The 23,659-nt window shown below is 37.7% G+C and overlaps 1 protein-coding gene across 1 annotated transcript in view; it reads left to right on the forward strand.

The window, feature by feature from the left end:
- The first annotated feature begins 222 nt into the window (after window positions 1-222).
- SECISBP2L (SECIS binding protein 2 like) overlaps window positions 223-23,659 on the forward strand; it is a 28,790-nt gene continuing 5,353 nt past the window's right edge. Inside the window, exons 1-17 of the mRNA XM_018069725.2 lie at window positions 223-264; window positions 9,928-10,106; window positions 10,658-10,982; window positions 11,512-11,647; window positions 12,060-12,289; window positions 12,374-12,398; window positions 13,173-13,288; window positions 14,956-15,087; window positions 15,622-15,705; window positions 16,498-16,665; window positions 16,815-16,956; window positions 18,625-18,794; window positions 19,896-20,028; window positions 20,998-21,160; window positions 21,870-22,090; window positions 22,734-22,888; window positions 23,326-23,545. Coding sequence (XP_017925214.2) covers window positions 238-264; window positions 9,928-10,106; window positions 10,658-10,982; window positions 11,512-11,647; window positions 12,060-12,289; window positions 12,374-12,398; window positions 13,173-13,288; window positions 14,956-15,087; window positions 15,622-15,705; window positions 16,498-16,665; window positions 16,815-16,956; window positions 18,625-18,794; window positions 19,896-20,028; window positions 20,998-21,160; window positions 21,870-22,090; window positions 22,734-22,888; window positions 23,326-23,545 — 2,626 coding nt within the window. The 5' untranslated portion in view covers window positions 223-237. The remainder of the gene's footprint in view (window positions 265-9,927; window positions 10,107-10,657; window positions 10,983-11,511; window positions 11,648-12,059; window positions 12,290-12,373; window positions 12,399-13,172; window positions 13,289-14,955; window positions 15,088-15,621; window positions 15,706-16,497; window positions 16,666-16,814; window positions 16,957-18,624; window positions 18,795-19,895; window positions 20,029-20,997; window positions 21,161-21,869; window positions 22,091-22,733; window positions 22,889-23,325; window positions 23,546-23,659) is intronic.

Here is a 23,659-nt window from a genome sequence, read left to right on the forward strand (position 1 = left end):
GAAGGGAATTCAGAGCTCCGTTTTGATCTTCTCCCTCCTGGCCTTTCGGGCTTTGTTTCAAGCAAACTGCAGTTAGCGGCGTTTAGTCTAAACCTGCCTGGTCATTAGGAGAGACTTGGTTTCTCGAGGAAGAAACAGGTTTCTTGGGAACTTTGCAACGCAAGTGAGGTGTCACTCTTGCTGAAATGCTGTAAATGTCAGGTTCGGGCTGAAGTTTTCAGTGACAGGGCACAGCTGATGGTTTGGGAGCTGAGTGGGAGAGAGGTGGGTGTAGCTCACTAATTCTACAGGTCCCTATTTTTTTTTTCTTAAGTATTAAACTTGGCTTTGCCGAGGTAATCAGTTTGAATTATTCTTAAGACCATATGGGGTATGAAGAAATCTAAGCTGGGCCTTAAGAGTTTGTATGGCTTGTTACATATGCGCAATAACACAGTTCATGGTCAGGAGGTAGTTCTGAAAGATGTATCTGAAATGAATGATGTCATCCCTAACAGCCTGATGTTATTTTTAAGCTTCTGTTTCTGCAGAATGTGTTGAAAATTCATGAATTACAGCTCTTTGTTTCCTAGTTTTCAGCTTTGACATCTCCAGGGGTTCTAATAGTAGGGTTAAGGAATAAAATAACACAGGCTCCTGTAGCAAAGTAGATAATGACCAATAATGTACTCTGTAAAGATACACTGCTTTTCATTTTGTACATATGTCTAAGGAAGTTAGCGAGCAGTACGTCTTATAACAGGATGGCTCCCACTGTGGCTTTCTTACTGGACTTTCTGGTGTTGTAATGATTTTAAATTCAATTTTTTTATGCTTTTTATTTGCCTTCACATAGAAAAACTGATCTTATTCTGTGAAATTTACATTAGTCCAATCTGTAGCATTTTCTGCTTTAAAGTGTTCTGTTTTGGTGTGGTTTGTATTTTTTTTACCCCTTTGTTTCATCTGGAATTACTGCTGTAGTACACTTGTGAAATATTTATTCTTTGTTGCTTGAGCTCTTCACTACTGGAGGTTCACACATGTGCCTTTATCAAACCATTCTCTTTGAATTTGTTCAAAATAGTTTATGAAAACTGAGAGTTGTTTTGTTATTTACAGTGTAGAGTGTTGACTGTGACTGTCTTAACTAAGTGCAGGTTTTTGAGTTGGAGGTGCAGTGAAGTTCTTTGAAGCAGGAACCATCTTCTTGTTTACTCTGTTTGCAGCATATCTGGTCCTGTTGGTTCCTTAGCCACGAGTAAGGCTTCTAGGCAGACAAATAATTAATACCTGATGAGTTTCTAATATGATTCAACTATCTTGTTGCTTTTGTCTTCTCATTATACAGTAGCATCTTGATTAGGAGATCCATAAATGCTTTGGGTTTGAACCCTTTGTGCTGTAAGAATTGAATGTAATCTCCTTTACCAGTGTAAGTGCTTGGTAAGGTTGCATCAGTTTTGGGAGCTGTTTCATTTTTTTCCTTTATTTGGGCTTCTTTCTTCACCTGTATTGCATGACATCTGATAAATGAATATTAAAGCATGCAGATGTGTGTTAGCAGGATTTATTCTCTCCTCCCCTTTCCCTCAGAATGCTCTCTCAGGCATAGTGTGGTAACTGTTCATGCTGATAGGAATAACTCCTGTGGAGTCAGAGTATAAGCTGCTAGGACTGATGTAGTGTGGTAGCATGGGATTTCAATGGTATTTTGATGGGGAAACAGTTTTGTGGTGTTGGCTTAGTAAATCAGTATGAAATTTCATGTAACAAGATTATTTGGACACCTAAATGACAAAAAAAATCACTTGTTGAGTGCCCTTCAGATTTCCGTTGCCTAAATTCTGGTATGACTTCATTTGTTATAATATGCTCAGTGATATTTTGGCAGCTGACATAGACGAAAACAGAAGAAAGCTGTTTAAAAACTATTTGTTTTATGATAGGAATTGTTGTGATTTTTGTAGTGGGTGTGGAAGTTTACTTCTGTCTACACCAGAATGAAACTGTTCCCATTAAAAAGCATATGGGTTTCAGCAGTTAAGTGGAGGTTATTTTCCTACTAAAGAAAAAATTTGGCATATGACCTACAAGCCTCTTTCTGCTTAAGCAAAATATGGTAGAAAACTAAAGAGAAGCAACTTCTCTCAAAGGTACTGCTGTGCTTTGATTTTTCTCAGTGTTACACTTTTGTCTTACCCTGTGATTAAGACGTTTGGTTCCTTTAGTACAGTTGAGAAATCAGGTGAAGTTGAGAAATCCGTGACCTGTGTTTTTGTTTTAGTATTGCTTAAAGACAGCCTGTTCTGCTTGTCTCTGCTATTCCTGACTGTTCAACAGGTGGCTTGATAATATGGTTGCCATAGAAGTAGATCTGGATCAATGTTTTGTGCTCTTTATCCTGTCCACTTTCCTTTTGTGTTTCTTACCCATGGCAGAGTTTTCAACTGAGGCAAACTGGAAAACGTCAGTTTTCCTGTTCTGTACATTTTGCCTGCTGCTTTCTCTTGAACCTTGAAAGTTTGGGTTTTGTGGCAGTTTTGAATGGTCTTATTTTAGAGTGTTCTCTGGTGAATTTAAATGTTATTGATATGATTCCATGAAAATCTTCTTTTTGGTCACAAATATATTTGTCATTGACTAGTTCGTGGAGATCAGAAAACTGATTTACATAAATAGTTTGGATTAATCCTTTTAGAACATTGTCTACAAAGCATTAAAATATAACCATTTCATGTGAATAGGTTTAGAAGGTTGTTTAGAAGTTGTTGTACTGTTAAATGCTGTAAAGTAAAAGAACAAGATCATGTTGGTAGCTTTTTTTTAATCTTTGGACAAGCTCTTGTAACTGTAAATACTAAGTTTTATTTTCCTCCCTTTTTTTTCCTAGAATATTCTGGCTTTGAGTTTAAACATGCCAACTTGTCATGTTGTACCACTTGTTTGTTTTCTATATATAGATAAAACAGTTAAATATTTAACTTTGTTATGTTCTGATCATGGTACTTTTTCTGCGAAAGGGAAGGGAATTATGCATGATTCCTTTATGAGCTGAGGGAAAAGGGAAAGACTCACTTGATAGTGTATTTACTTTAAGTGGTGTGTTGAAATGACTATGTTAAATGTAAATAGGGAGGATGAAATTTTGTGCTTTGTTAAATGGCCTGCTGCTGGTGTTTCCAGTCCAACTGCATATTTACCATTCCCAGAGTATCTGCCACTTAGAAGCAACTAATTATAGAAACAATGACTTCCATATTTGTAAAGTTTATCTTAAAATAGATGAACTGTGACTTGCCTTACTACTTACATGGCTTTTAAATTATGAAATCCAAAATTCGAAAGCAGGATTGTTTTTCTGGAAAAAAAAAAAAGGTTGAGCGTGTTTTTATTTTATGTTTGTGATGAGACTTCTTGTTTCCAGACTTTGAGACAGTGAACCAGCTGATTTTATTACAGCCCTCTGAGATGTGGCATCTGTGTCTCTTTTCTCACCCTGTAAATGGTAAGATTGATATCTAAGTGTTCTCCAAGACAGCAAGATGACAGAGATTCTATTTAATGCAAAATGTCATTAAGCTACAATGAACAACAACTTTTCTAAGATTAAACGTACAGTGCTATAACTACAGGACAAAGTTTACCAGTCTGTTCCTGCTTGTGTCATCCTCTGTCTTTGCAGCTGTTGAGGACTACAGTAGCTTTTATATAGGAAACAAAGGAGCTCTTCAGTATATATGCTGTCTTGAAAGACTTGTAATTGTTGGACTGAAATATGTAATGAGCTACTGCAAAACGTTTTGTAAATTGAAACTAGGGATATCTACAAAAGAGACTTCTGTCTAAATCTTGGTTTCTTTTGAAGGGGTGTGTTTCCATTAATAGGCAGCTGATTGAAAATCTGATGTTTCAGCATGACTTAAATTTGTATTTAGAATTGGGTTGCTTATCAAAGGTCAATTTCAATAAGGTTTTGTTTAGCTTTGTGATATGAAAGGTTGAATAAACATGAAAGAGTTGCACTCCAAAATAAAATCAAGTTTGGTCTTGCAGTATTTTCAGTGTTTGCTTTTAGAGTGCCTGATCAAAATTGCATGTTACTTTATATTAAGGTCTGACCTTGCATTTACTGATGCCAGTGGCAAAGTGCTAATTTTTTTGGAGGGTACAGGCTGAAATAAATCTCAGTACTGTGGGAGCAATTAGAGTTTATCTTGTATCACAGGTGCTCTATTGTGAGGATTAGGGAAAGTGAGGAGCCTTCCCCCAAATCCTTTAGTGTGTGACAAATCTTTCTTGTCTGTGTGGTTACAAATCAGTGGCCTGATCAGTCAGTCCAACTGGTGCTGTTTGTGTCACTTGTCGCTCCATTTGTCCTGTGTGGGTGAAATCTTTGAGGAGTTGTGTTCATATATATTTATATGCACTTTGTTTTATGCACTTTTTGTTTCCTTCTGAAACAAGAAAGCGTCTCGTCTGTTATTCTGGAGTTTGCGTCATTTGTCATTGGTTGCAGTCTTAGGTCTGTCAGCATGGTATTTAAAAGTCAAAGCCACCACCAACACGCTGTTTATTTGGCATTATTGTTTCTGTATCTCCCCAAAGGAGCACAGAGACAACCTATTAAAAGACATAGGAAGTTTCAGTAGGAGACATCTTTTGCTTGTCCAGTGAAATGACAAATTAGCAGCACTTTTACTTACTACTAAATGGATTTCTTTGATTTTTTTTTTTTTTTGGTTGTTTGTTTGTTTTTTCACTTTTCTTCTTGCACTGTGAAGGGAATGTTATTTCTGTTGGTCTCAAAACTCAGTGGGTGCCAGGAGGGCTAAAATGCATCTTATCAAAAATAGAGGAGTTACTTTGCTGTCTGTCTTTACCAACCCTTCCTCCCAACTGAGAAATCCATAGTCCTAAAAAAATCTGCTTAGATAACTTTGGGCAAATCACTTAGCGTTGCTCTTTTGTTTCCCTCACTTTTCCACTGAAACCAGTGGCCATCTGTGAAATGTGCTGAAGTGTCTGGACTATCACCCTGCAGAGTTAATTCTGTTTGGTTTGGGTTGGTTAGCAGGCTGAGCTGACTTAGTACATTTGTTTCCCCTTTTTGCTTTAAGTTTCATTAAGTTTACTACTCTCCTCTGAAGACACATCCTATGTAAAACATTACTGTTGGAGTATTTTTGAAAGACTGGTAAAGTATTATAAGGAAGCAATAGGGTGAAGTTAATTTGGTTTAGTTGGTAATACACTTGAGCTGTCTGTTTTCTACTCCAAAGTGGAAATGGGGTCTTGGTGCCTAATGAAGTTATGCTGAGAATTGCAGGTATTATGTTTGCAGTATGAGTTTGAGACACGTGTTCTAAGGTTTTTAAGTTTTCAGTTGCTGTTTCAGTTGCTACAGAAGAAAATGCAAAATCTAAACCAGAGGTTTACCCTAAATTCTTTTCTTTGCTGAAACAAGTTTCTTGAAAGGATTAGAAAAAACCAGCCTCCATGAACCAAGCAAACCTGTGGGTGCAGACTACATTGCACAAAAAAACAGCCTCTAAGGTATGAGGCACATAAAACATTGTGAAATGCAGTTTTCATTCCTTTAAATAACAGACACTCTCCAAGTTCTGTAAGTGAAAAAAGAAATTAACTTTCAAATGCACCCCATATGCGTTTATGATTACAGGTTATGCATCTTTATTTTATCATTATTGGTAAGCTAAACTTGTTATGAGCTGTGTTTAGAAAAGGGTAATTAAATACATCACCCAATTGCTCTGTCATAGCAGTAGTAATCATTGCCTCTATGAAAGACTGGGCAAGAGGAAAGGAAGCATTAAAGTTGTCTTTCTAGTTTGGGCATCTCTGAGTTGTTTGAACCTAACAAAATCAAGCAGAATAATTTAAATTATTTTCCTAAACTTGTCAAATTACATGATAAGAGTGTTTTGTGTTGTGGGGTTTTGTAATAAATTTAGAAAACAAATAAAAAACCCCCTGACAATCACTGTTTTCACTGGAAAGATTTAAATAAATCAAATTTTATCCAATCCACCTTGGATGTAAAAGTAAGGTAGGGATTATCCTCAGAAATTGTCAAGAAATTCTTGGCGGCCTTGCAGATGGGATTCATCTCCTGCTCAAAGCTCCTGCTTTGATCAGTTATACCTTGTTTTTTTTTAATACTTGATGTGAAAGACAGTTCTCTCATAATTCTAATAATGAGTGATGATGGAGTGCAATATCACAAAAATCATTGTCATGAGGCTATTTTGCAAGAGACCTGTCAATAGAGAATGATTTTATCATTTCCATATCAATCTCCCAAAATAATATAGGGAAAGAGCAGACAACCAGACAGGAAGGATCTTTAAAACAGGGAGTTTTGTCCCAACCTGAATTACAAATAGAATGTTGGAACTATTTTCTGAGCCAGTACTAGAGTTTATTTTTAGTATCTTGGCTACAATTCACTTGACATGTTGCAGGCAGATAGTGACCAGCAGATTAGGAATAGTTGGGAAGTTTTCAGTGTTTATAAAGCACTCATCCTAGTTCTACTCTTGAATGTTCTGTGGAGGAGATGGCCTTGGTGTGTTCCTTTGATGTTTATGCCATCTCGTTTTGTAGGCCAGCCCAGAGCTTAGTCTGTTCTCAAGCAAATGTTTTTGCCCGAAATAGCACGGAAAAAAGATCTTCGATTTCGGGGAGGGGTTTCAGCACTGATATTTCTGCTACTTATTCTGCGATCACTGTAGATAAGCCCCTTTTTTTTTTTTTTAATCGAAAGCCTTTCCCCTCGCGCTGTGCTGAGGAGGGTGCCGGGGAGGTTCGCGGAGGGGTGGGCGGGTCACGCGGCAGCTGCGGGATGTGCCCGAGGCCGGGGAGGAAGCTCTGGATGGAGCCGCGGCTTGTTCGTGTTGCACAAATTCGGGGCTGCTGCTGCAGCTGCCCCACAGCTTTTCCTCTCAGTGCAACTCCAGGAGTTGGAAAAGAGTTACTGTAGAAGAAAGGAATGTTTGCCTACTACCTAATGATAAAGAAATGTATTAAGGTGATTTTTTTCTTCTCTAATGCAGACCTTGCTGTGCAGCAAGTAGTGATGCTTCTGTATTTGTGCTTATAGAATCCTAGAAAGGTTTGGGCTGGGAGGGACCTTAAAGATCATCTAGTTCCAGACCCCTGCCATGGTCAGGGACACCTTCCAATACACCAGGTTGCTCAAAGCCTTACCCAGCCTGGTCTTGAACACTTCCAGGGATGGGGCATCCTTCCATGCATTATATTCCATATGTATCTCCATTTTATAACCATAAGCACTTTCAGAACAGTCATTAATAAATACCTTTCTGACAAGAGCCATATTTCTTGTCACTTTCAAAGACATGTTATTTTCTCCTGGCACTCTTAATTCCACTTTTATCTTTTTTTTTTGTTTTGTTTTTTGTTTAGGTGTTTGGTTTTCTCTTGATTGCTGCTGGAACTTCACATCTGTTAACTACGATTTTATCTTTAGATGACTGTTGTTACTAAATAAACATATCAAAGTAAAGACTCATTTTGTTGGAAGGGATGTTTCTGCCTTCCCAGCACACTTCAGAAAGTCCAAAGACACGTAACCTTCTCAAGAAAGGGTTAAAAGTAGTCATGGACTCTACACTTGATAAGTGTTGTGGGTTTCCCCCATTTTGTGTAATTTTTTTTCAATTCTCAGTTTGGTTATAAACAAGCTTTGGTCTTGGTCACTGTGGCTTGCAGAATGTTATCCAAGTTGTTAAGGATGTGACTGATCTCAAGACTTGAGGACATCCTGCAGACAGTGGTCTCCTATCCTAAACAATATTTCACTTAGAAAGTTTTCTCCTGTGTTCATAAAGCTCACCTTAGTGAGGTGCACAGTATTTGGAAGGAGTGAATGATGTTTAAATAGAAATTATTTGGTGAACTGCTGTTTACAGGAAATGGCTAATGGTGAAAATTGAGCTAAGACTGCATAAAATCTCAAGAAAGAAGTATGAATTAGTAAATTTGGTGATGGAAGGGTAAAGATAATAAGAGGCAGACAATGTCTGTAATAGCACCTTTTGTAGGAAAAGTTTGATTTCACTTGTACAGGTCATCCAAAAAGCTGTTATAGAATGACTGTGTCATAATTACTTAGTTTGAACGTCATATTTGGAGTTTAAAAGAATGAATTGAGCAAAATTTTTGAATTAGCATTTGAAATTGTCAGGGAATTCTAATATTACTATCATAAGTAATATGTTTTGAAAATTATTTCCTAATATAAAAATAGAATGCATCAGTCACTGGTGGTTATGATGATTTAATAGTGCATATAATACTTATATGAAAATTAGGGAGCTTTTACTGTCTCAACAATGTTTTTTCCTCTCCCCTTTGTAGGAGATGACAGCAAAGTACTTAAATATCAGCTGATTTTCAACTCATTTGTTGAATTACAGTGTAACTCATGGGTTTGGTAATTTACTTGATGATGATTCTACCTCTTGCTCAGTAATTAAATTTCTTGTATGTAAGTGTGTCAGACTAACTAAACAAAAATCCAGTACTTTGCATGAGTGGGTCTTGACCTCACTTTTTCTAGTTCAGTCTGATCCATTAAAGTACTTACTCATCAAGTAAAAGTAGCTTTTCTTACTCACTGGGACAACTGTGTTTTCAAAACCTTTTTGGACTTGCCCCTCCCACCTATTCCACCCATATGGGATTTTATTTCAGAAGAATAAGTTTTGGGGACTTAGAGATCCTGATATTGGATGTAGGGCTGTCTCTGGATTGTGGATGTGACACAGAACAAGGATATGGACTGAGAAGTATGTGGTAGGTGTGGGAATACTTGCCATGATATTTTCAGAGCTCCCATTTAACTGCTTCTGTTCATGTGGATGTTCTCGGGTAGTAGCAAGAATGTTCTCATCACGTTGAACCTTCAGGCTCTCCTTTTTGTAAAATAAGAGCATGTACTCATTCAGGTTACATGTTACTTCTGGAATTCTTCCTTAGTTAGATAGAAGGAAAATTGTCTGGAGTCCTTATCTGCTTTAGAAAATCTTCTTTGGATTTGGTAGTCCATGAGGTAGTAAAGTCAGGCAAATAGAATTAAGCTGAAATCTTTGTTTAAAAAAAATTATTTTCACCTGAATGTAACTTTTATAGTGGAATATAGAATTTAAGGGTGCTTTGGATCTGCAGTTGTCTTATTGGATGGAGTAGTTTTTGTTGTTTAGATATAAGATGCAGCTACACAAAACCAAAAGCATGGACAAAACCACCTTAAACTGAGGGTACCTTCAGGATTGGGGGAGATACTCTTCTTTGAAAGCATAGTTTTTAAAACTTATTTCTAAGCAGTCTTTAAAGCCTTCTTCATGGCAAACTTTAATCATGATCTTAAAACTTCAAAGTGTGTTAAAATTATGCAGATGGAATGTAGGGGGGTTCTTCTGTGATACACCATCTAATTTAGCAGTCAACCTATGGTTTAGTGCTGAAAAGTTTTTTTTATAATTGCCTCAGAACACGGTCAACTTTGTGGAGCAGGCCAGGCATTACTACATCTTCCATATGGTGGTTTCACTTCTGAAAGCCTACACAACTGTGCTCCACATACAGTGCTAATTTGATTTCTTTCTGTGCTCAGACTGGTATATCCTCTGCAAGATCTGAACTTCAGTCCCTTTTAAATTAATTAGTGTTTGTATTGCACTTGTAAAGGTTAACACAAATGCTAAATGTTGGTGATCTGTATTACACCCTGCATTGATTGGGAGCATGCAAGAAGCACTTGCCAACTGTTTTCCACCTCCTGTAGCCTTGTCATCCCTTTGCCTGCTGGTTGTGGTACTGAGTGTACAACTTCATGAATCTAAATTTTCACAAGCAATTTATGATTGTATTTAATGAAGGCATTGTTTCTGTTCTCTTAAGAATGTCAAGCTGTCAGCTGAAGTAGAACCATTTATTCCTCAGAAGAAGGGTCCAGAAACACTAATGATCCCGATGGCGCTTCCTAACGACAGTGGAGGAATTAATGGCATGGAACCAACTCCAATCCCCAGCTACCTGATCACTTGCTATCCATTTGTACAGGAAAATCAATCCAACAGGTAATAGTGGTTGTGGTCTTCATGGAAGATGATCTATTTTTAAGTGAGTTTAAACTTTTGGTAGGCTTGAGAGGAGTCAGTGAGTGTGGACTGTATATTAGCTTTTTTTGGTTTACAGTGTTTCATTTTCTGACCCTTCATGGGTGAGGATGAAATTCCTGTCTCCAGTCTTTTACTTATTTTCTTCCCTCTGCTTTTTTTTTTCTCTATTTATATTCTTTGCTGCCCTTTTTTCCTGGCTACAGAGGTCTGATGCAAATCCCTCCCAAAGGCACGTGCTGTGCTTTTGCATCTTGCAGGGCAGTCAGGAGGTCCACACCCGCATCTGATGCTGAATGAAGCAAGGCTTTGGGTGTCCAACTTGGGTCCTGCCATGGCAAAACAGTCTGCAGCTGACTCAGTACTGAGTGTAGCTGTATCCAGTTTTCTTCATGTAACTAAAATATGCTGAGTTTAGGAACTTACTTTTTAAAGAAGTGGTAAAGGTCTGAGTTTCTTTCAGAGAGGGAAAAGCTTGCTGAGCAGTTGTCTTTCCTTTTGTTTTTTTACAGACAGTTTCCACTGTATAACAGTGACATCAGATGGCAGCAACCCAGCCCAAATCCTGCAGGACCATACCTTGCTTATCCTATAATATCTGCACAGCCACCTGTTTCTACAGAATATACTTATTATCAGCTGATGCCAGCACCATGTGCTCAGGTCATGGGTTTCTACCATCCCTTCCCTGCCCCCTATCCCACACCCTTTCAAACAGCAAGTGCTGTCAGTACAGTTACTACAGAGTGCACTGAGCGGCCCAGCCCCTCGGGCCAGGTCTTCCCATTGTCCAGTCAGCGGAGCAGGAGCAGTAACAGGGGACCAGCCATACAAAAAGTAAGTCTGCTTTTAATAGGATAAGTAGAACTATATAAAGAAAGTGTCTTTGCACAGGAAAATTGTATCTCATTTGAGCCAGAGCAGGTATGTCAGTAGTGGAAGAAAAATAGAGGGAAAGGTAGGCAGAAAAGGTGTTATTCAGAGAGCAGAAAAACTGTCTGCAGAGCTATTTTGTGGTAAAATATTTTGTGAGTTTATGAAGTGTGTAAGTATGACATGGGAGACTCCCATTGCCTCTCTGCTAGTGCAATCTGAGCTTAGAATTACTTCATTAGAGAACAGAGAATGTATACCCATTCTTTCTTTATCCTTTTTTGGTACTTTCACATCATAATGAACAGTTCATGTAATAAATAATGCAAAGAGGTTAATAAATTAAGTACTTTTATGAATATTTCCCTTAATCTCTTGTCTTCAAACATATGGCTTCTGTAGAGGGCATTAGAACTTCTAATTGCTTTGTTTGATTACAACTATGAAGTCAAATCATATGACTTTGTTTTGTGTGGCTAATATTTTCGAACAGCAACAGCAGTTACAGATGCACATAAAAAATAAACGTCCTCCAGTGAAAAATGTTGCCACTCAGAAGGAGACAAGTTCATCAGGTCCTGAGAACAGATCAAAGATTGTTTTGTTGGTTGATGCATCACAGCAAACAGGTAATTTGTTTCTTAAGTTCTGGGTGTACAAAATAAGTAGAACTACATGTCAGTTGCCATCTTTTCTAAAAGAGGGTGGACCTGGTTTAAACGTGGCTTTTAAGAGAAGTCTTTGCAGATCAAAAGGATAATGAAGACAAGATGCTGATGGTTGCAGATACCTACTCAATATGTCACCTTATAATGTTGTAATAATATGGTACTCCTGCAGAGACTTTGCCACGGTCAGAATCACTCTTCTTGAAGGAGTTGGTTATTATTATCAGTTGGACCTAGACATGATTTAAATTCAATGCTGGTTTAATTTTATTAAAAGACTTTGGCCTTTTCAATTTGTTTTTATGATGTATAGGTTTGTCGTGTCTTTTAACAATTCCTGCACAAGTAATTTTATTTTTTTTGTTTCTTGAAGACTTTCCTTCAGATATAGCTAATAAATCACTTTCTGAGAGCACCTCTACGATGCTTTGGAAATCAAAAGGCAGGCGCAGAAGAACTTCTCACCCTGCTGCAGAGTCCTCCAGTGAGCAGGGAGCAAGTGAAGCAGACATTGACAGTGACAGTGGCTATTGTAGTCCTAAGCATGGCAATAACCAGGCTGCAGCCATGGCTTCAAGAAACACAGATTCTTGTGCGATGAATGTATGTAAACATAACTGAGCAACTTCACTATATTTGTATCTGACAAATAAAAGTTACTAAAATAATTGTTTTTTTCTTTTTCAGGTTGTAGAACCATCAATAAATGCAAGTAAGCATTGTTTTAACTGGTGAGCTGTTTAAAATTTGGCTGGGTCATAATTGTGTTTTGGCTTTACATTTTGCTGGGAACCACCTCTTGATCTACTTCAACTTGCTGCTGTAACTGCTCAGATACTTCTGAAGATGTCTTTTTACTGTGATTTCCAACCACCTCCAACAAGACACCTGGTTCAATGAACAAGTGTGTAGCTATCACTGATGGTGATACAGCTGTCACTAATGGTCTATCAATAGCTGCCTTCTTTAACAGATTAAAGCTTGAGATTCCACTGGAAGCATTCAGAAAAAGCTGTGCTTCTGTTGTAGTTTATCCTCAAGCTTCCTTACCCTGTTGGGCTGCAGTTCATACCTGGGTAGTAATAGAGCCAAAGAGTTCTCATCCCCTATTTGAGAAGTACTGACAATTTTTAGGAGCTTTACAGAAGTACTGTACCATGAGCAAGTGTTTTGATCAGTCTGGTAGTAGTAGGTAATGCTAGTAGCTGCTATTTGTGACTGAACTGAGGTTGGTATGGATGTGAACCTGAGATTTCCTTTGTCTGATGCTTCCTGATGATCAGTAGTTGGCAGTTTCAGTGCTCCATGAAGGCAGTTCTGCCCATGTCTAAAAATAGCTACAGAAGTGAGTGTTGTCACAGGAGAATTAGACTTTCTCAGAGAATTCTGTATCAAAATTGTGTTCCTGGCTCTGGTGGCCTGTGTATCATTATGATATGTTCTGTTGTACTAGTCTAGTTTTTCATAGATGGCACTTCTCTTTCAGCTGGTGTAAGTTGGACTAATGTAAATTCCCAGGCAACTCAAAAAAAACCTTGGATTGAAAAAACTCAGACCTTTTCCAGAGGTGGAAGACAAGTTGAGCAAAGAAGCAATCCACAGGTATGTTGTCTATGGTTCTGAACTCAAGTCTTTTGGGGGGTTTTTTGAGACGTGAAAATACAGAATTTGAAAGGAATTATAAAATTTACATGCAAATAATATATAATAAAAAGAGTGAATGAAAAACATTGCATATATAAAGTAACTTGTGAAATTAAGACAGTGTGAGTGTAAAAAAGCTAGTTCAGTTTTTGACCCGTTCACACCTCAGAAGAAAAAAAAAATTCTCAAACTTTCTAAAGAAAGATTCTGATGTGATGGTGAATTAGAATCCTGTGTTCTTGCTCCTGTTGTCTTTGAAACTTTTGTTTATATTTACATTAGCATACCATATTTTGTGCATTTTTATTATTTCTTAATGATTTAAAATTATTTTATTCTGTGAAACTTCCTTCAAGTGGGACAGGATTTCTGTAATCAGTATGTAAGGAGAAGGTAGCCTTCCTAATTTTGATAGATTTTATTGGGGCAGTTAGTCCAGAGGGGGACAGAGAAACATCTGCCTTTGTTTGAACATAGTTTCTGCTGGAATTCAGATATTGCAGACAAGAACTGCCAAGCTTGAAGTGGGAGCTTCATCACAGATGTACCTGTATGTGCAGACATAGCTTGCCCTGTTTCGGTTTTTAGAAGAAACTGTTAAATTTTCTTGAGTCTTCCCATTTTGTGTCTACAGGTTTATTATACCCAGAAACCTGTGGATGCTCTTACCTGACCGTGTAGCAGTTCTCAATCTTTTTATAACCTGTAGTCAAATCAGAGGCTTTAGAAGCCACTATGGTTAGTTTGTGGCATTGGGAGAGTAGGAAGAACCAGACTTGCTTTTATCCAGTCACAGTTTAGATGCTGAATCTGGCAGTTATTTTAGATACTTAAAAACAAAGCTGGCATTTAAGCTTTGTTTTAAATGAGTTTTTAATGAGGCTACCCCAGCCAAATTCACTGTACCTCAAGGCAGAATTGTCCTAGAAAATATTTTCCTTTGAAACTAAATTGTTACCAGGTCTGTGGGAAATTTTCTTGCAAAATACATAAGTTTAAATGTGAAATTCAAGTCATGCATTGGTTTCAGCCAACCCATCTTGCACATGGGTTTCCACCAACCTGTCACATAATGAACAGAAGAATGTTCATACCACTGTACTGGTGTGTCTGGTCCTTGGAGAACTGTGTGCGTGTGCATTGTCATAGAAAACGTGTTGAAAAGGCAATAACTGTGTGCAGAATAATTATGTAGTGGGAGAAAGTTCTTTTGAGTGATCGTGGTTACAGACAGTTCCTCAGGATTCATTTCTGTTAAACAGTCACCAGCAATTCAGGGGTTTCTTCATGTTGAGCCAAAAGGAACCTTTTTTTTTTTTTTGAGTTAAAAATTTAGAGATGAAAATAGAGATACTGGTTTTGGCTTGAGGGGGAGGAATAACCTGATACTATCTGTAGAATGTTTGTGCAGGTTTGCAAAAAAAAAAAAAGGCAAACCACCAGAAAACCTCCACAAAAAAAAATTCAAAACACCAAAGCACAGCCTAGCAAATACAATTCCTTAAAAACTGTGCCTAGTTGGTGACTGACAGACATGAGAAAGCTTTCATGAGAGCTTTTTGTGTGTGCACACGCATCTTGAGAAATGGAAATTGCAAAATGCTGATCATGTTTGTTACTTTCAGTCTGGATTCAGATGCAGAGACCACAGCACGTCTTCAGAAAGGAGGCAGAGTTTGCAGAAACGACACGAAAAACCTCTCACTACAAGCCAGTCAGGCAGAGCAGAGCAGAGTCCTGAGCCTCTGTACTTCGAGGTACTGTTGTAGGAGAGCTGTTTCTGTGTTGCAGTGGTGCCAGTTGTGTGCAGAATAAATGATATTTTCAAGGGGAAGCTGCAAAACATCTGGCTCCAGGAGGTCCACAGCATAGAGCACTAATTTTAGATGATCCTTTCATCATGTACAGACAGACTTGTGTTCGGGTGTTGTGGGAAGTGTAAGAATTCAGAATATCTCTGATGGACAAATTAGATAAGCGACTTTCAAGTAACTTTTTCTGTTCACTTGTGAATAAAAATTAGTGTTCTCTGGTTTATCCCTCCTAAATGTAATTGGATTTTTTTCATGTTAAAAACTTACTAATTGTTCTTTCTTTGAAAAATGTTATTTGGATACAGAAATGCTTTTTTAATGTTTCATCATTTTCTACTTGTGTCACTTATAAGCCCTTCTAGCTTATGTGGGACTTTGGGATTCAGTTTGTTTTTCTACCTTAAACAGTTTCAGTTGATGCTTCTCAGGTGACTTTTGGTTCCATTTTTTTTTATTCTTAATTTCTCTGTTGTTTAGGATGAAGATGAATTTCCAGAGCTAAATAGTGACAATGGCAGCAGCAAAAGTAGTAACATCCAGCAAAAGATTTCACCCAAAGTAGTAAGCAATTATTTTGTTTTGCAAAGCATTTTGTTTTGAGACTATGTAATTTGTGTATTTTTTTTATAAATCTGCTACAACACTTAGAATGCAGTAATTGTGATGATTCTGGGGTATTTGCATTACCAGCCTTGAATGCTAAAGATATACCAGTTAAAATAAGTGGTGCAGGGAAAATGTCTTAAAAAAAGAACTACTGGATTTTTGTCTGAGATCACAGACTTAGATCATATCTATCCCAAGTTGGAAGGGACTGCTGCATCCTGATGCTTTGATGTAGACTTCTCTTAAAATTTTAAATCTGCAAATATGTAGTAATTTGGTGTCAATTTTTCAAAATAACTACAGACTGTGTAGTTTATTTCTATTTCAAAATAAACTACATCTACTTTAAGGCTGGGGAAGCAATTGTTGGGAAGATACTTTTTTAGTATGTGATCTACCTAAATATTTGGTTACAGAAGTGTGCATATAGACTGCTTAATCTATTTGGCTGCTTTCCAGGAAAGTCAAGTCCTATGTGAAAGCTTGGGGAGGGGAGGAGGAATTCTTTATTTAGCAATCAGAGTGGAAAACCTTCTGAAGCCGTAATTGGAGCTAAGTATAATAGTTTTCCAATACAAAAATAAAACTAGAAACTTATTTCCATTTCATTAACTTGCTGTGTCATCTAGGATGTCATACTAGTAATGAAAGCATTGGATGATTTGTTTTCTGGAGTGCCACATATCCTATGGTCTTGAGAGAAAGGCCTTTAACTGTGGTTTGTTTGCATTGTGTTTAAAATTCTAGTTGGATGACTTACCAGAGAATTCTCCAATCAATATAGTCCAAACTCCAATTCCCATTACAACCTCTGTACCAAAGCGTGCAAAAAGCCAGAAGAAGAAGGCCTTGGCAGCAGCACTTGCAACAGCTCAAGAGTATTCAGAGATAAGCATGGAACAGAAAAAACTTCAGGTGTGTAGGACCCTGAGCCCCCTGTAGTTGGGAAAGAGGAGTATCAGTCACCTGTTGCTCCTTGTTTCCCCAATAGCAATGATCCTTTGTAAAGAATGTTGCAGGCACTATTTCTTTGTATTTATTGGCATATAATGTTCCTGTTATAGGAGGCTTTATCAAAAGCAGCTGGAAAGAAGAGTAAGACCCCTGTCCAGTTGGATTTGGGTGACATGTTGGCAGCTCTTGAAAAGCAGCAGCAAGCAATGAAAGCTCGTCAGATCACCAACACCAGGCCCCTCTCATACACAGGTCTCTCTGATCTGCTTGACAGTTGCTACATGCATTTTTGTCAATATAAATTTGATTGATCTGGGCATCTTAAATGTTGGGGTTTTTTTCTGTCAAGTCTTAGTTTTTGAATACAAGCGTGATAAAAACCTGGAAAGTGTGGGGAGGTTTGATGCACTTCTCAATAAATTCACCTGTGCTATCTGCCTCTGAGCTGCAGTATGCAATGGTGAAAGGCCACATAGAACATAGGCCAAATGTCTCTTAAAAGACCTGCTCTTCAAAACTCAGGATTCATGCCTTGAGAGTAATTCAGTGCTGAAATAAATATATGAAAAGAACTGGCTTAGGTCAAACTAAATGTCTACTAAAGATAAGATATTAAAGTACTCTTTGAAAGCAGCTTAGAGAGGATACCTGTGACTATGATACATAGGGATGTCTCTCTAGGATATTCTTCCCATCTCTGCTGATTGTAGTTCTAGGCCTCCTGGCCCAAGGCTTTCTCAAACCAAATTTCCTTCTGAAGCTGTCCATAGTTTCTATCACATGCTTCTACCATCCATAATATCCAATGGCAGCCCATTCTAACCTTACTACATCCTGTGTGGAGAAACTCTTCTTTCTGCTCTGTTTTTTTTTTTTTTGTGGGGGGGTCGGTGTTGGTGGTTTTAGTACCCCAACCCATAATTTTTTTAGCTTTCCTAGCCTTTGTATTACAAAGACTGAGCAGTTACTCCCTGTTTTCCTCCTCTGTGATTCTTAGATGTTTGTCATCTCTGTTCTAGTCTGAAGAGTCCTGCTCTATTTAATTTAATTGTGGAAGCATCTTTTCTGAGAACTCATTGCTTTCTCTGTGCTTTTGTGTAGTTCTACTTTATCCTTTTAAAAATAAGGAAGATCGGACATACACAAATATTAAATTACAGTTCCATCATGAGTATATGCGATGGCTTAATCATGGGGTTTTTGTGCTATTTCTTCATCAATAAAACATTAAATCAGCTTTTTTAATGCTTGCTGACACATACAGAATTGACATTTTTGTAGTTATCTGTTATAACCCACCAGTCTCATTCCTGAGCACTTGTATGTAGCCTGGAGTCCATCGTTATGCACATAGTTACCATTTTCCTTCTGGTGTGTTGCTTCATTTACCTGCTTGAGTTTCAGCAGTGTTCAAACATTCATTCAAGTTGGCAAGGTTATATCAAACAAAACTCAGCAAAGAACTGTTGCCATTTCCATTGGAGACAGCATTTGTTTTATTCTCTTTCTGGCAGAAGATACACTTAACTACATGGTGCACTCCTTCATCTGTTTTGTCCTGTCAACTATTCAAGTCTTCAACAACTAAAAATCAGTGTTTGGATAAATGTTGGCAATTTATCTTATCATAATCATCTAACTAATAAAGCTACACGTAGTCACTTGAGAGAGATCCCTTACCATTTATTAAAATAATTCCTGGAATCCATAGCTTCCTAAAACACGAGGCTAAGTTGAAGAAATCTTAAAACCATCTGGAGGCAACAATATCTGATGATGTAATTTTCCTGTCATTATGAACTGCTTTTTTTCCAAGGAAGGAAAATGTACTTAGAGAATTCATCAGTGGAAATTCTGAAAACAGTGTTGAAATAAAACTGACATGTCTTTTGGTGAAACTAATATCTATCTTGTATTTAGTTGGCAGTGCTGCTCCCTTTCATACCAAAGAATCTGCCAACAGAAAGTCCTTAACAAAGGGACAGCCATCTATGGGTTGCCTTAATCCTTTGGATTCAACTGCCCCAAAAGTGAAAAGAGGAAAAGAGAGAGAGATTGCAAAACTGAAACGCCCTACAGCACTTAAAAAGGTAAATGTGTCAACCTTGGAGTGTTTTGACCCACACTCATGCCTTAAAAATAAAACCTGATATTTTCTTAACTGAGGCTTGGTTCCCATGAGTGTAGGGCAAGGGAGCTGTGAGCTTCTGCCTCTAGTTCCTGATAAACTGATGTCCTGTCCTTTGGATCTAGGCATGTAACATAACTTTTATACCCCCATAATTAGTTGAAGGTGTGATACAAATCCATCTCAATACAGATTGCAAGGGTTTTGTTTTTTTTTTTTTTTAACTATAAGCATTAGTTAACATGGGAAAACGTTTTTTTCATGTTGCTGATGCCTAGTCTGTAGTGCAATGTAGTATGTTAACCCTAATTTTTCCTACTCCTTTTTATAGAGGTGACTATAGAACTTGAAGTAAACCCACAATTTTTAATTGAGTAAATTTAGAAATAACTGCTTGCGTATATCTAGATACATGCACTTATAAAGTAGATATGTACAAAAGGAATAGAGTATGTATGGAAATCAGAAGGTAAAATAGAAAAAAGGGAGTCCTGAAAATGCAAGTGTGAAAGCCTTTTTCTGACTTGCCCATGATCTGAGTTAGAGGAATTCACACCTCCCTGTTCAGAAAAGTTTTCTAAACTCTTTGTGCTCAATGCCTTTGTTGCTATTAAACATCATAGTAATACCAGTATATCCATGACTACTTAGCTTTGCACTGCACTTTCTTTTGTAGAAAGGATTCTCCTTGAGAGAATCTTCACAAAGATGACTAGTATGGTTGCATAGGATATCTTTTTTTTCACAGGCATGGGGATGAGGAATTGTTAATAAGTGAGTATTATGTATCAGAAAGAAGCTGTGACAGTACTTTCAACAGCTGAAGTATTATTTATGTAGAAGTGTGTGAGTATTAACTGTACCATCTGTAAAATGCTGGAATGAAATACTCTTTGTAATCCAAGATGAAACTGAAATGATTTCAGGGGTTTCTGTCCTGGCATGACTAAGAAGGTTCGAAACAACTCACTTAAGCTGGTGTCATGTTCAGTCAAATGGACAGTTTTCTTTACAGGTATCTCTATAATTTTCAGATGCTGATGGCTGTTGGTTTTGTTCCTAGATTATTTTGAAAGAGAGGGAAGAGAAGAAGGGCCGTTTATCAGCTGACCACAGCCTTTTGGGTTCTGATGAACAGAAAGAGGCTCATATAAACCTGACTGCTGATCAGTCCCAGGAGCTGGCCTCTCAAGAAGGTTGGTCTCTTTATATCTCTAGACTCCCATTGTTCCCCCCAAGTTGTACTAATCTGCTTATTTTCATATTTTATCTTTCTCCTTTTATGGCACACAATTTATTGATGTTATCTTTTATAACTTTTTTTAACTTTATGAAATACTAACAGCCTTCTAAACGACCTTGTCTGCCTCTCAGTTGTGGAAGGCTTAGTACAATGTGAGTTCTCAGTACATAATCTCCATACAGCCTTTTAATTAACTTCCCAAGTGGGTGTTCCAAACACATGTCAGTTTATAGCATTTTTGATAAGTGAGCAAAATGTGACCTGTTGTCAACCATACCATGTTATCACAATGCTTTTTAGTGATGAGCATACTGAAAGTCTTCCAGATCTAAAAGTTGCAAACTGTAAATAAGGTTTTCCAGTTTGTTGAACAGGTTGTCAGTCAGCTGTGATGTCTGGACTGTCAATTTGCAGCAGCAGCTTTGAGCAACTGAGAAACTCCAAAGAATTTCCCATGTCTTTTAAACACATTTGGGGCAGTTGGGGGTAGGGGAAGGAGGTGGCTGTCAGGATTCCAGATGTACTTTTATAACTTTTCTTCTGAGTGACCTGCCTGACTTCACCTGACTGAAGTGGGAATATTCTAAATATTATAGGAAAAGTTAGTTGAATATTACTAAAGAATTATTGGAAGGAGTTTTGTAGCACTTAGACAGGTTTTTCCTTCTGCTTTATTAATTTCTCAAACTAAGCTTGAGGGTTTTTTTAATGAATATTCAAATATTGCTTATTTACCCAATCCATACTGGGTGGTGGGTGTGTGCTTATTTTCCCCCCTCTCAGCTCCTCCTCTGGGGAAGAAGGTTGAGTTTTCAAAATGTAGTTTGGATAAAGTGTAAGTGATACACAAGAAGTGTGATTCTGTTCCTTTTACGTAAAAAAAGGCATTTGTACTTTATAATGTTTCAAAATTGCCTTTCAGAAACTGGACTGAGTATGCCCAGTGATACTTCCCTGTCTCCAGCAAGTCAGAATTCTCCATACTGCATGACCCCAGTGTCCCAGGGGTCACCTGCTAGTTCTGGAATAGGCAGTCCAATGGCATCCTCTGCAATAACCAAGATTCACAGCAAGAGATTCAGAGAGTAAGAGTTTTGCATTTTTAATATAAATTCAGGGCTTGCACTTGAGTCACCCTTGTTTAAGTGTGGATAGACTTAGTAGACTTAAGAGCTTAATGAACATAAGCTTCCCTTTTAGAAATAGAAGGTTCTGCAAACATTTTTTTTCCCCTCTAAATAGATTGCTTGTGTATGTTTGTATACAAATGTGTATATATATGTACACACACTCACTTTAGACCTCCTTTGGTTGCCACAGCAAATAAGAAGGGGAGAGTATTCACTAAAAAATATTTTTTTTTAAAGGAAGACTGTGTGCTTTGGATGGGAAAGGAGGGAATACTTAGGAATGCTGAAAATACTGTAATAGTCACTCTTAATATATTACAACTTTATTTTTAATATCCTGATAAAGTACTAAATTAAGGAAAAGAATAGTGACTTGTGGCACTTACTGGAGTAGATGTTTTTATTTTTTATATTATTTTAGATTGGCTTCTTGAGGTAAGGGGTGTTACTAGAAATACGAATGTTTTCAGGATGTATTTTTAACTTACAGTTTGCAGCTTGATTTCTAAATCCTTTTAATGACTTTAAGAAAATTTTAATAACTGTTCTGAGGAAGTAAAATTATTTTATTTGAAAAAAGGTTTGAAACAGTTTTGGTTATGTGTCGTGCTAATATTTGTGAATTAGCTGTGCTGACATTTGTGAATGTTTTTGGCATTGACAGATACTGTAACCAAGTTTTAAGTAAAGAAATAGATGAGTGTGTGACTCTCTTACTGCAAGAGCTTGTCAGCTTCCAGGAACGGATTTACCAGAAGGATCCCATGAGAGCTAAAGCACGGAGAAGACTTGTTATGGGGTTGCGTGAGGTTACCAAGCACATGAAACTAAACAAGATCAAGTGTGTCATCATATCTCCCAACTGTGAAAAAATTCAGTCAAAAGGTATAAATGATAAACAAGTGGTGCACTTCAGCTGTTTGCAGTTGGCTTGTGCTGATTAGGAGTGTTAATTAGCAAGGTTAGACACATTTGTTACTACATGTGATGTAACACTTCCAGACTCCAATTGTGTAATTGCCATTCCACATTCATTCTTTTCTACTCTATTCTGGAAAAAACTCATTCATGAGGGGTGAAAAGCTTTAAGAAAAATAGATGCTATAGAATTGAAGTCTGCTGTGTGTGTCACTTGATTCAGTCTTGGACACACCTAGAGTGCTGAGCTCTGGATGCTGAAGAGGAATGTGAATTGGTTAGTGAGCCAACCAACACATCTTGCCACAACCAGAAATGTGAACAGAGGCTTCCTGAGATGGGAGAATAGCAATGCTCTGCTCAAGAAAAGACCAGTGAAATTCTGGTTTAATTTCTGTGCAAGACTAGTAGAGAATACAGAATATCACCTTTGTCTGTACTCTCTCCCTGTACTGGAAAGGTACCATGTGTTGTCCTCTGGGGCACAGGAGCTGCTGATGTGTGCATTGAAGTTCTACTGACTAATTACAGTTAAAGTGGGTTAGAGAGTTGTCACACCATAGGATGACTTTAACTGACTAGGTATCTGTTTAAAATTGGTTTCTTCAAGGTGGACTGGATGAGGCTCTGTATAATGTAATAGCCATGGCCCGGGAACAAGAGATTCCGTTTGTCTTTGCTCTCGGCCGCAAAGCCCTTGGCCGTTGTGTGAACAAGCTGGTCCCTGTCAGTGTTGTGGGCATCTTCAACTACTCAGGTGCTGAGGTGAGTAACTCCAATCACATAAACGTCTGGAGTAAATAATTATGTTCCTTGTACTAAAGAATTAGAGCACACCTAAATAAAATAAAATATTGATAATAGCTCTGACCTCATTAGGGTGTGTTTTTCTTTGAAATTCAGTTTTTATAGTACTGAAAGACTGTGCTTTTGGTCACAACATCTCTGTAGCTTTCAAATAGACTTAAATGTTGTCTAAAGTTCTCTGGAAGGCATAAGATACTGGTTTTTTTGTCATCTTAAAGTATGTCCATCTCCTCAAAGTTGAGTGAACATGGAGTGGTGGTTTTATTATTTAATACAGAGGAAAACTAACTTTTAGTTGAAGTTCAGGTATTTGGTGTTAATACTCTTGAGGCTCACTATCTGGTATACCTTTGACTAAAAAGAGTAATTTAAAGTGAACTGCCCTTTGTTCTTAGGACCTGTTTAATAAGCTGGTATCCCTGACTGAAGAGGCCAGGAAAGCCTACAGAGACATGGTGGCTGCAATGGAACAGGAACAGGCAGAAGAAGCCCTGAAGAATGTTAAGAAGGCACCACATCACATGGGTCATTCTCGTAACCCCTCTGCAGCAAGTGCTATCTCATTCTGTAGTGTTATTTCTGAACCCATATCTGAGGTGAATGAGAAAGAATATGGTAAGTATGTTAAAACTTACTTTTGTAACAAGAAGGTGGAGTTTTCCAAATGCTGTTTATTGTGAGATGTAGCTAAAAATGCAATATTTCCTACTAATTTACAGTATTATACAA

This window comes from Manacus vitellinus, unplaced genomic scaffold (genome assembly GCF_001715985.3).
Source record: "Manacus vitellinus isolate BGI_N305 unplaced genomic scaffold, ASM171598v3 scaffold_16_pilon, whole genome shotgun sequence".
Classification (NCBI taxonomy): Eukaryota; Metazoa; Chordata; class Aves; order Passeriformes; family Pipridae; genus Manacus; species Manacus vitellinus.